The 12776-nt window shown below is 39.8% G+C and overlaps 1 protein-coding gene across 1 annotated transcript in view; it reads right to left on the reverse strand.

Moving 5' to 3' along the window:
- Positions 1-1005: 1005 nt before the first annotated feature.
- Scrg1 (stimulator of chondrogenesis 1) overlaps positions 1006-12776 on the reverse strand; it is a 19659-nt gene continuing 7888 nt past the window's right edge. Inside the window, exons 2-3 of the mRNA XM_055597883.1 lie at positions 2717-2969; positions 1006-1214 (exon numbers count right to left, since the gene is read on the reverse strand). Of these exons, the coding sequence (XP_055453858.1) occupies positions 1160-1214; positions 2717-2955 (294 nt within the window). The 5' untranslated portion in view covers positions 2956-2969 and the 3' untranslated portion in view covers positions 1006-1159. The remainder of the gene's footprint in view (positions 1215-2716; positions 2970-12776) is intronic.

Raw genomic sequence — 12776 nt, forward strand, 5'->3', positions numbered from 1 at the left:
TATGAGAGAATTTAAAAATGTGTGTCTCTCAAACTTTTCCCCACAATCCTTTGTACAGTACCCCCAGTCTCCCTATGGTAGGCTTCATGTTTATAAATAACTTCATTACGACAACAGCTTTGTTAGAACACGCGCTGTGAGAAGTTCTTATTTATTAGTAGCCAAGAATCATAATAATGGCTAGCACCTAGCCAGCGTGTAGTATGTTTTTATAAAATGGACGTTTCTGAAATTAACTTTTTTTGGCTTCTATGAGTCTACATTTACATCTTAAAATTGCCTCCACGAAATTAGAAAATATCGTTTTTGTTGTCGTTGTTGTTTTTGATGAGGTCTCATGTATCCTAGGCTGGGCTCAAACTTACTATGTAGCTGAGTTAAGTTTAAGGGTGTCCTTAAACTTCCAATCCTACCTCCCCATTCCCAGGGCTGGCATTGAAGGCATGTGCTGGGGCTTGAACCCAGGCTCTGCATGCCAGTCAGGCATTTATTAACTGAGTTGTGCCCGCAGCCCTATCTGTGTCTTTTAAAGCACAATTTTGTATCCTTTAAAATAAAATTGATACTTCAGGCAAGTGTATCATGGTCTTAAGATTACAATTATGTGTTTGAACAGTTTTCAAATTCTGCTCTGACTTTTTGTATTTTTAAACTTGAGTTAGACAAATGGAATGAAGACTATTACCTTCGAGATTTTTTTTTTTCAAAATGGCAAAATTAGAATGTGCTTAAGAATGTGGCACAAATAATAATACCCAAGGGTGAATTCTCTTCTTCCTTCTTAGTAGAAAATGTGTAGCTTTCCTTCCGAAAAGTTCAGTTCATTACCTGGTTCTTTGTTCAGTTTGCCTGGTCAAAACCGACAACCAGCGACTGAAGTTTTCTGTCTTTGCATCAGGATTGTGGCTCTCTGTTAGGGGACTAGCCCTTACTGAATGCAGTGCGCTCCTAAATAAAACTCCTCTAGCCAAACGTTTTAAGCTAACAATGTCCACAGAGACAAGCCAGATGGAAACAACTTTTTATTCTGCTTTAGCCCAGGTATACTCGGGCAATAGAACATATACTTCAATACGCTGGGTGGACATGAGAAAGGTTGCTCTACTGATACAGTCTATGGGAAATTAGGGACCATGTTCTCCAGACTGCGTGCAGATCTTCAGGGATTGTTGCATGGGATCACAAAGGAGATCTTTGGTCCAAAGAAGACATCTCTGAAAAAAAAAAAAAAAAAAAAAAAAAAGAGAGTAGCAGTTAAATTCACTGAAAACTGGGATACACGTCAGTCTCTTCTGGGTTAAAAATGGACAGTGCTTCCCAGGGTTTCGGGTAAGACTATTCATTGTAGGCAAATAAAATATGAAAGATGAGTAGAAAGACTTCCCACAGGGGCCACAAAGACCAAAAAGGAAGCTGGGTTTTCTTTCACTATTGATGCTATTATTTGTCTGTAAATAAAAGGGAAAATTAGGTCATTTCAAAACCTTATACGAAAGAGTTTACTTCTTCGATGTGGAGATGGGTTATGAAGTTTAAATTTGGGGCTAAGAGGCAAATCATTAGACATTTCTTAAAAAATAAAAAACATTAAACAACCTCCTAGATTTTATGCATATTCAAGTATGTTGAAGCTATTTTTATCTTTTTGTGTAGGAAAGATGGCCTACGGTAGCATGAAAAATGGAATAGTATAAAATATTATGTGTAGGGTACTATGATTCTGACTTACTGGAGATACCCTTTGCCAGGTCTGGTGCCTCATGCCATGAATGCAGCACTTACGAAGCTCGGGCAGGCGGAGTGCCCTAAGTGTTCAAAGTCTCCAGGTTAGTCTCTTTTATGGAAGAAGTTCCTGCCAGTTTAAGCTATACTTGAGATCTTCTCTCAAAAACAAATTGTAATTGAACCATGAGCCTATTAAGTAGATGAAATTTATTAATATCTATAAAGGACTTATTATCACGGTAAATAATAAACCCTTATTGAATGTTATATTTATACAACATTTAAAACAAAACAATATGTTTCTCGATTGTTATAATCATGATAAAACAAAATAATTGAAAAAAACTTATAAAAATATGTATAATGTTAAAAATCTATTAAAGTTGGACATACTGTATTATATATATTTATGTAGATCTTTCTTTCTTTCTTTCTTTCTTTCTTTCTTTCTTTCTTTCTTTCTTTTGAGACAGGGTTTTTTTTTTATGTAGCCTTCGCTGTCCTGGACTCACTTCGTAGGCCAGGTTGGCCTGGAACTCACAGAGATCCGCCTGCCTCTGCCTCCCAAAGCACTAGGGTGCTGAGATTATAGGTACGGACCACCATGCCCAGCTTGTGCAGATTTTCAAAGTGCGTGTTTTAAATTGTTGTGTAGGGAAGTCATTAGGAAATGTATCTTCATACCAGTGCTACAAGGTGAGGATATATATTTATAAATTAATCACTTGGAAAAAAACACATCACAATAAAAGATGATTTGTTTTGTTTTGTTTTGTTTTTGAAGACAGGGTCTTTCTGTGTAGCTCTGGCTGTCCTGGAACTCACTCTGCAGACCAGGCTCATTTCAGACTCACAGAGATCCTTCGGCCTCAGCCTCCCAAGTGCTGGGATTAGAGCCAAGTACCTCTACCGTCCAGCTAAAAGATGATCTCTTAAGAGTTTTTCCTACAAAGATTTCATAGCAATACATTTTGAAATTTAATTTCCTTACTTTGGGCAACAGAGCAATTCGCTGAAATTGCAGTAACAGATCATCTCGCATCCCTTCCCATCCCAGAAATGATGTTGGACGTTTGTGTCGATTGGGGTCAGGTCGGCTCTGCCCTCCGGAAGGTTGTGACAGTTACGATCTTTCAGCATCTTTCTGTAGCAGGAGAGGCGACTTGAAGGCATGGCTTGAGCTCCTAACAGCAAAGTTAGCCCGAGGGTGACAAGTACCACAAACTTCATCGTGGCTTTTGTTCCTGAGATAGAATAACAAACAAAATAGGTCTGCATTTGTTATTTAAAAGGTGAGGTTCATCTGAACAGAAAGTTTTGCATGTTGTCATAAACTTGAATACAAAGGGAGTTATTCTTTTCCATGCACTTTGTGTTTTTCCCAAGGCACCTTTCTGACCCTTTACATTGCTTTTTAAAGCAAAAACACTTGAAATACTTGTCTAAAAATTCAAATGTCTGGACAACACCTAAAAAAAAAAAATAGTGAGAGCCAGGGAGATGGCTCAGCTGCTAAAAGACTCTAGCCCAGGTCTGAGGACCTGAGGTCAATCCCTGTGAGTCACGTAAAGAGCTGCAGACGATGGCAAGCACTGTAATTCCAGCAGTCCTCTGATGAGGGGGAGGAAGAGACCAGCAAACAGCTCAAAAGCTCACAGGCTGGCTAGCTTGGAGTAGACAGCAGCGAAAACAACAGTTAGTGAGATGGATGGTGAGAGAACTAACTACTCAAGGAAGATATCCGAAGTTGTGAAGCGTTCCATATCGAAACAAACAAACAAACAAACAAACAAACAAACAAACAAACACCCATCTTGTCCAAGGCAAATGCTGGACCAAACACGAACGGTTCCCTGTTTTTTTATCTGCACTGCCAAGGCTGAGTGGCTGGATGGCAAGCTTGTGGTCTTTGGGAGGGTGAAAGAAGGCGTGACCGTCGTGGAAGCCATGGAACGTTTTGGTTCCAGGGATGGCAAGACGACCAAGAAGCTCACAATTTCCGGCTGTGGACACCACACCATTCCTTCTGTAGCTCAGGAGAGCACCTGCATCCCGTTTGCTCGAAGTACCCTGTCATCTCTGCTCTCACTGAAGTTCTTAGGTTCTGTATTTTACTCCCTCCCCTCCAAGTCTCGCTGGATCTCAGAGTTAAGCTTATGATTATGAATAAAAAGTAAATAAGAAAAAAAGAGGACCTCCGTCCTCCTGACTTCTGTGCTGGCTCAGATGTCCATGCAAGGTGGACACTCTCACGAGCACGCACACACGCTCACACACACGCACACACACACTTGCACACATTCACACGCACACGCATGCTCATTCACATGCACGTGCACACACACGCACACGCCCAAGAAAAAAATGTTGACTGAGAACTGCTAAGGGAGAGGAGACTAAGGATGAGAATCTTCACTTAGTAAGGTACCCAGAGTCACACAGTTTTTGCATGTACTCGCTCAAGAACAACTGCTTTTAAGATAACATAAACTCATAAAAATCTGTAGAGCAAGTAGCGTTGCCAAACACAATGAACCTCAGTCCCACCCTGACAGAACAAGAAACCTATTTAAATGCCGATAAATATTTTATAAATACTTCGATAGTCCCAGTTATTTTCAGATATTCCAGAATTATTCGTTGGACTCATTTTTTTTGTTACAAACTTTTTATGAGTTTCTCAATAATATTCCCACCCAGACTGCTTCTCTGTGATTGAAGACGGAGGATTGAAGTCTCTCTTCATCACGTGACGTGGCCATGGTCATGGCCCCCTAACGTGATAACGTGATAACTGCAGTGAACGTACTCTGTTGACATCGTTCTAACGTCCCACTTGCTGTAAAATAGTTTTCCATATTTCCATAGCTTCTACCCACCAGTCTTGGTTTGAACCTTTGGGGTCATACCAAACAAAGATAGCTCCTCGGGAGATAACCCTTTAATAGTGGTTACACAAGACGGGGCTGCTCATCGTGTATGGAAACAGTCTGGTCTAGCTTCAGTGTTAGGCCTGGAGGGAGTGGAGATGGCTGCGGGGGGAAGGAGGATGACAACACAGATCCAGAACCCACAGCTGTGCACACTGGCTTTGCTAACACGCAGATGTATCTTTCTGGCACAGGCTGAGAAAGGGCACTCCTCTTTGCACGCTGCGCTTGAAGGATATCTGTTTTTGGGCTGGAGAGATGGCTCAGACTTTAAGGGCTGTTCTTCCAGAGGTCCTGAGTTCAATTCCCAGCAACCACGTGGTGGGCTCCCAACCATCTATAATGAGATCTCGTGCCTTCTTCTGACATGTAGACATACGTGCAGTACAGAATACTGTATTCTTTTTTTTTTTAATAGAAAAGTTGTTTTTAATTAACATACAGAGCAATGGGTCTCAATGTGGCATTTTCATACACACTTGCTTTGGGCTCTCCTCCCCCCTTTTTTCCTTTGTACTTTTCCATCTCCCCCACTCCTGTACCCTTTCATCTAGGTCCCCTTTCTGCTTCTATATCAACTTTTTTCTATTATCCTCTTTTTTCCTTTCCCCTTCCTATGCCCTCTTGTTTTCCTCTCTTCCATTCCTCTTCTGGTCTCATCACCTATAATCATTTACACAACAGAAGAGCGGACATGTGTTTGTCTCTCTGAGTCTTGCACTTTGAAGGAAAACTGTATTGCTGAAAGGAAATGAAAGTATGAGATTTCCAATGGCGAGATACAGCTTCTGAGTAACTCATCTTAGGTAAGATGTGAAATTTTGAATAAAGACTAATTTATTTTTAAAGTTTAGGAAATAAAATTGTCCATCATATTCCTATAAGTTTCAGGTTTAATTTTATATTCTAATTTGAGTTAGTCATCTTTGATATGGCTTGTAAATTTTAGAATTGTGCACACCTAATTCTTATGTATAAACATTACTAAAAGAAGTGACAGGCTAGAGAGAAGGCTCATTGGTGAAGAGCGCTGGCTGTTCTTCCAGAAGTTCTGAGTTCAGGTCCCAGCACCCACATGGTGGCTCACAACCATCTAAAATGGGACCTGATGCCCTCTTCTGTCATGCAGCCATACATGCGAATAGAGCATTCATAGACATAAATAAATCTTTTTTAAAAAGAAATGACAAAATGCGATCTACTTATGCATTCTCTGATTTAATGCAGCAAAACATGAGTTCTACAGTGTATCACAATCTAGCATATATGTATACATTATATATAACATGTGTATATGCTATAATATATAATATACACATATATATGTTAGATTGTCAAATACTGTAGAACTAATGTTTATGTTAACTAACATATATATGTACTATATATGTATATATATATTATAACCTTCAAAAAGAATTTCTTAGCAGATCATAGATTAAAATTCATACTTAATTTTACTTTTAGTTTTAGTTTGGTTTGGTTTTGAGACAGTCTCATGCAGCCCATGCCCACAAGTTATGTGGCCGTGGACTCCTGATCCTCCTGTCTCCACCATCCAAGTGCTGCTGGCATTACTCATGCCAGCACTCTTAGAGTATACATACGGTTAAAATGTTAATGTCACGAGGTGCTCCCATTCTCAGTTACTTCAGATGAGGCCCTTCTTTAATACCCATGAGATATATTTTTTAAAAAACAAAGCCACCCACCCCCTGAAACTTTTTTCAAGAAGGCTGGAGCTACCACTTTGTGAACCTTTACTGGGTGGCAGAAAAAAAAAAAAAATCACATCCTGCATCTTTAAGGACGTATTTGTGTAGAACTAAACAGGCTCCATTCAGCAGGTGAAGTTTTTTTTTTTTTTTTTTTTTACAGCTTTTTGAAGTGGCATCGACATATAAGAAACTGCAAATAGTTTATACATCCAGTTTGTTAACTCTGGGTATGTGATTTTTCTTTCCCATGAAGTCATCACTGCAACCAAGATATTAATCATATAATTGCTGCTAAGTTTCCTTACACCCTTTCATTGCCCTCCTTGCTTTATATCCCATCCAGAAACCACTGATTTGCTTTCTGAAGCCACAGATAATATTCATCTGCTAGAATTTAATATTAAATGGTATAAATAAAATCATAAAATCTTTTATGGGGGTTATTTAAGTACAGTAGTCTTGAGATTTGTATATTTTATTGCTAAATATTTCATTGTACATACTATAAACTGTCTATCAAATTGTCTGCTAATAAACATTTGTGTCATTTTCATTTTGGGACTGTTAAACTACTGAGAACACTTCTATATAAGTCTTTGTAAGATCAGGGAAAATATGGACATGTGGACTAGCTAGCTAGACTGGATGGTGAGGTCCACCTCAGTGTCATTCCTGAAGAATGACACTTCCTAATTTTTATTTTACTTAATGTGTATGTTTTGTCTGCATGCCTGGATGTGTACCACACGCAAGCCTGTTGCGTGCAGTGGAACTGTGCTCATGGATGGTTGTGAGCCACCATATGGGTGCTGAGAATTGAACCCAGATCCTCTGCAAGATCACCAGCTGCTCTTGATGAACCAACTCTCCATGCCCCTTTGGTTCTTAAGACATTATCTCTTTCTCTCCAGGTCTGGGGCTTGCCAATAGGTTAGGCTGGCTGGCCAGGGAGCTCCAACGGGTCCCCTATCCGTACCTCTCCAGTGATAAGATTACAAGCATGTACTGCCACTTGTGCCCTTTTTCCCCCGTGTGGATCCTAGGCTTCAAACTCAGCCTGTCATGTTTCCATGGCAAGTACTTTACCAGCAGAGCTATTGCCCCGGCCCAGCCCTAGTATATTTTAACTTTTAAAGAAACTATCATACTGTTTTTACAAAGTGGTTATGTGATTTTATATCCCCACCAGCAGTGTGGTTTCTACACAGACTCCTGATTTGGTCACTTTTTACATTTTTTTTTTTACACTTTTTACATGTATTTTTAAAGCATACATATGTAATGGTATATCATTAGTATATATTGTCTTTCTTATTCGTTGTTGATGGTGAGTCTCTTTATACTCAACAATTTTTTTTTTCTGGTGTTTTCTTTGATGAAGAGTATGTTCAAGGGCTGGTGAGATGCCTCAGCAGATGAAAGTGCTTATGGCCAAGCCTGATAATAATCTGAGTTCAATCCCTGGGACCTACCCAGTGGAAGGAGAGGACTGACTCTTACAAGTTTTGCTGACAGCCCCAACCTAAAATAAATAAATAAATGCAATTATAAAAATTACATTTCAGCTTCTGTTGTTCATCTAAGAATAATTGGATTATGGCTGAGCATGGCTGTGCATGTCTGTAATTGCAGTACTGGGAAGGCCAAGCAGATGTGCCAGCACATTAAGTCTAGCCTGTGTGTGCTACAAAGCAAGTTCAAGGCCAAGCCAAAAAACAAACAAACAAACAAACAAACAAACAAACAAACAAACAACCCAGTGAAATTCTGTCTTTAAAAAAAAATTAAATTAAAAAACCATGATAATCTGTGTGAAATTTTCTTGATTGTCAATTGTTGATTGGTGTGGGGCCCAGCCCATGGTGGGCAGGAGATCCTCCCCTGCAGAAGGTTCTGGGTGAAAAAGAGAAAGAGAGCTGAAGGTGAGGCTGGGAGCAAGCCAGTAAGCAGCCTTCCTCTGCAGAGGTTCCTGCCTGTAGGTTTCTGCGTGAGTTTGCGCCCTGACTTCCCCCAGCGGTGAACTCTTGTCTAGATGTTTAAGAGCAAATAAACCCTTTCCTGCCTAAGCTGCTTCTGCTTCTGGTGTTTGTCACAGCAACCAGGACGTATTTTGTCAGACTTTGAGAGTTCTTAATATATTCTGGATGTGAGTTCTTTAGTAGATGGATTTGCTTGTAGCTATGGCTTTCAACTTAATCTTAGCAATGGTTTCCAAAGAACAAAAATTTTCAAATTCAATAAAATATAATTTTGTATTTTTTTTTATGGGTTATATTCCTGTGCATCTAAGAAACTGTCGCCTTTCCAAAGTGCACAAAGGTTTTTCTCCCGTTTTCTACAGGTTTTCTCATTCTAGGCTTTATGTTCGTTCCATGGTCCACTTTAGTTAACTGTACTCACTGCATCACATGAATTGAAGTTTTTGTTAATGTAGTTCAATAATTTCTGTGCTACATATTTAAAAGGATACCTTTTTGTCTATTGAATCTCATCTGCCTTTGTCAAACGTACTGATGTTTGTTAGTACAAATTCAGAGACAAAACTCCAGGCAAGAACCTCAGAGAAATGCTGTTTACTGGCTAAATTGCAGGCTTAACGTCACCTTATCATAGATGCAGGCCTCCTTCCAAGCTGCCCATTCTTTTCCATTCATCTACTTTGTGTGTGTGTTTACTTTTTTTTTTAACTTGTGTGATTTTATTTATTTTTATTAATTACAATTTATTCACTCTGTATCCCCCTGTAGCTCCCTCCTCCCCTCTCAGTCCCACCCTCCCTCCCTTTTTCCCACCTGTGTCCTCTCCCAGTCCACTGATAAGGGAGGTCCTCCTTCCCTTCCCTCTGATCCTAGTCTATCAGTTCTCCTCAGGAGTGGCTGCATTGTCTTCCTCTGTGGCCTAGTAAGGCTGTCCCCCACCTCAAGGGGAGGTGATCAAAGAGTAGGCCAAGCAGTTCATGTCAGAAGCAGTTCCTGTCCCCATTACTATGGAACCCTCTTGGACACTGAACTGCCCTGGGCTACATCTGTGCAGGGGCTCCAGGTTATCTCCATGAGTGGTCCTTGGTTGGAGTATCAGTCTCAGGAAAGACCCCTGTGCCCAGACTTTTTGGATCTGTGTTTTCATACAAACTGAAGTTTTAATTCCTGTCACCTTATAACAATTCTTTGAATCAGATAGAATAAGCCTACATTGTTCTTTCATAATTTTTTTTTTGTTTTTTGTTTTTTGCAAGTCTAAGTCTTTTGTATTTGTGCATAAATTTACTTGCCAATTAAAATAAAAATCCTGGGGGAATTTTTATTGAAATTGAACTGACCCTTATAATATTGAACCGTTAGTCATGAACATATTTTCTCATACTTTTATGTTTAATTATTTGTAGCTTTCTATTTCAAATGTCCATTTTGTACCTTATTATGTTAAGAATATTTAGTATAAGATATACCCTCAAAGAAATTTTTTTTTAAATTTGTCTTTGTGTGTGAGTGCATATATGGTATGTATGTATGTATGTATGTATGTATGTATGTATGTATGTATGACACGCGTGTGCAGATGCCTGTGTAATGCCAGAATGGGATTGGATCCTTTGGAACTGAAGTTACAGCAGGTTGACTGCTACCTGAGTTCTAGGATATGGAGTCAGGTCCTCTGCAAGAGTATCAGGCACTCTTAGCAACTACCGAGCTAAATCTCCAGCCCTGTGATGGCCATTTAAAATTCTCTGGCAAGTAATTCACATATCTCCCTGTTATTAAGAGCAGTTTCTAGATTTTTATCCTGTTCTTTAGTTTGAACTCTGTTTCCCTATTTTTTTTCCATTTTGTTGACTTGTGTGTGTGTGTGTGTACATGTATATTGATATCTGCTCATTTGATTTAAACAAGCAAAAGAACACACCCGTCACCTTTCCCAGTCTTGATGAATCAGCTTTGTATAGGAAAATCGCTTGCCCTGTGGGCTCTCTGCCTTTTTGCTAGTCTCAACAACTGAGTTTGCTCTAAATTGTCCACAGGTTTCTAGACCATGTCTATCAGTGCTTCAAGACAGGTGAGACAGGAGCCATTCAGCACCTCTCAGGAAAGGTTGAGTGTTGCTTGTATGGCCCAACGCTCCTTGTCTCCAAGAAAGAACTGGGCCCTGGATCTCTTCTGTGTTTGGCTGAGCTGGAGTGATGCGTTCCTGTTCAAAGTTCAATGTTTTCTTTGTAGCATTGCATATAGTATATGCCTGGCCCTGTCACTGTACAAAGACGAGCAAAGCAAAAGCCAGTCCATTTGAAGGCACTGAGAACACAGGCAAGAACAGTGCTCTGGGATTTCTTCCTGCTCTGTGCCGACTTGGGGGAAAAGATGTTCCCTGGGAACAGGAACTGGCTCTAGGAGCATTCTGAGCCAAAAAGACAGAAGCCAGTTCTGTAGGACCAGCAAAGTTATGCTACTAGCTGCACAGTCCAATTCCTTCCATTACACTTTGCGAGGTTGGGGGGTGGTTGGGGGGGTGGGGGGTGAGGAGGGTGGGGATTGAGGGGAGGAAAAGTTGAGCTGAGGCTCCCTCCTGATTGCCTAGCACTTGGTGCTAGGAGTGTGGATTATGGTAAGAGTGTGTCTCCACCGCTCCTCCCTGTTTTTGTGTGGTTGTGCACTCATCCAAGGTATAAGGCCCTCTCTACTGATTGTTGTTGGGTTGGTGTCTATGAGGGAGGAAGAATGAGATCCCTCTCAAGTGTGCCATGTTGCTGACATCCCTAGCACGTGTCTTCCCACGGTTTGGTCTTGCCTTTTAAGTGTGTGTTTAAACGTTTTATTCATGTGTATGTTATAAGCATCACGACCTATATTTTTCTTTACTCAATTATATTTTAGGAATTTAATTAATGAGAAAAGTATACATTTATCTGTGCAGTCATTTCAACTTCTAATGTGTTCCATTCTTTATGAGACCCATAGTTCTATCTAGTAGCATTTGGCTTTCTGAAGGGTACATTTAATCTTCCTGTAGATCAACGTTGCTGCTGATTAATTCTTTCAATTTTTGTGTATGTGAAATGTTTCTAATTTACTGTTGGTTTTAAAAGTATATTTTCTGATGGAAGTTTGGTACATAGACAGATTTTTTTCTTTTACTACTAATCCTGGTGGGGTTTTTAAAAATTATTTATTTATTATTTATACATGTATGCCTACAGGTCAGAAGAGGGCATCAGATCTCATTATTGGTGGTTGTGAGCCACCACGTGGTTGCTGGGAATTGAACTCAGGACCTCTGGAAGAGGCTCTTAACCTCTGAGCCATCTCTCCAGCCCCAATCCTGGTGTTTTTAATCTGTCTAGTTTGATTTCAGTTGACTGATTGTTCTTTCGTAAATTAGGATTTTTTGTTTCTTGTGTGGTGATGCTAGGCTTTGAACCTAAGGCCTTAAAAGTGCTGAGCAAGCACTCTACCACTACACTACCTTTCTGTATGGTTGGAACCCCCTGCTCAACCCCTCCTCACCTGCACAAACTGGAAAACGCTATCTGCTTAGCAACCCATCCAAGAGTCCCCATTCAGGGCTCAGCTTTTGACCATATATGGACCCAATCCCAGCTCCTAGCTGACTCATCATCATCCGTCTCCTAAGATCTATAAATCCACCTTGCCTTAGCCTGGGCCCTCGATTTCCCTGACCCCATTCCTTGGGACCAGTGAGCTCCCCAACCCCCATAACAGCACCTAATAAACCTGTGTTTACCTGATTTTAATCTGGTCTGATCTCGACTATATTTGTGTCACTGGGAGAGAAAAGGCCTATTACTTTCAGCTTGGGTTTCTTGTTTCTTGGCTTGCTTGCTTGGTAATAATCATCTGATGAATGTCAAACATTGAAGACTAATTGGATGCTGTATATTTTTATATTCTTATAACTATTCTTATACTTTGTTCTAGGAAGTAGCTGAAATACTTGGAAATAATTTTATTCTTTTAGATCTTTTAAGGTTTGTTAGATGGTTTCATATCTGTGTTCAGTCTAGAGGCATTTATTCTTCACCAAGATCAAATTCTCCCAAGTATTCAACTCAATGTCTAATAAAGTATTAACTTTTTCAATATTTCCATCAATGTTGCTAACCTTATGTGAGTAACCAGGTACCTTATTTACTAATTCTTTTGTATTTTTCCCTTTGACTTTGATTTTTTTTTTTTTCCTGTGGATACATTGATCAGTTTCCTGCCCAATATTTCAATGTTTGTTCTGGGGTCTCTGAAGACATCAGAGTTTTCTCTGGGCACCTCTCTGCGTCTGGTATCCTAGAGTATGATCTCTGGCCACAACAGATGGTCTCCTTTCCTCTCAGTTCAGGGCTCTGAGGAATTTTTTTTTTTTTTTTTTTTTTTTTTTTTTTTTTTTTTTTTTTTTT

Source organism: Psammomys obesus, unplaced genomic scaffold (assembly GCF_907164565.1).
Source record: "Psammomys obesus unplaced genomic scaffold, mPsaObe1.curated_primary_1811, whole genome shotgun sequence".
Lineage (NCBI taxonomy): Eukaryota > Metazoa > Chordata > Mammalia > Rodentia > Muridae > Psammomys > Psammomys obesus.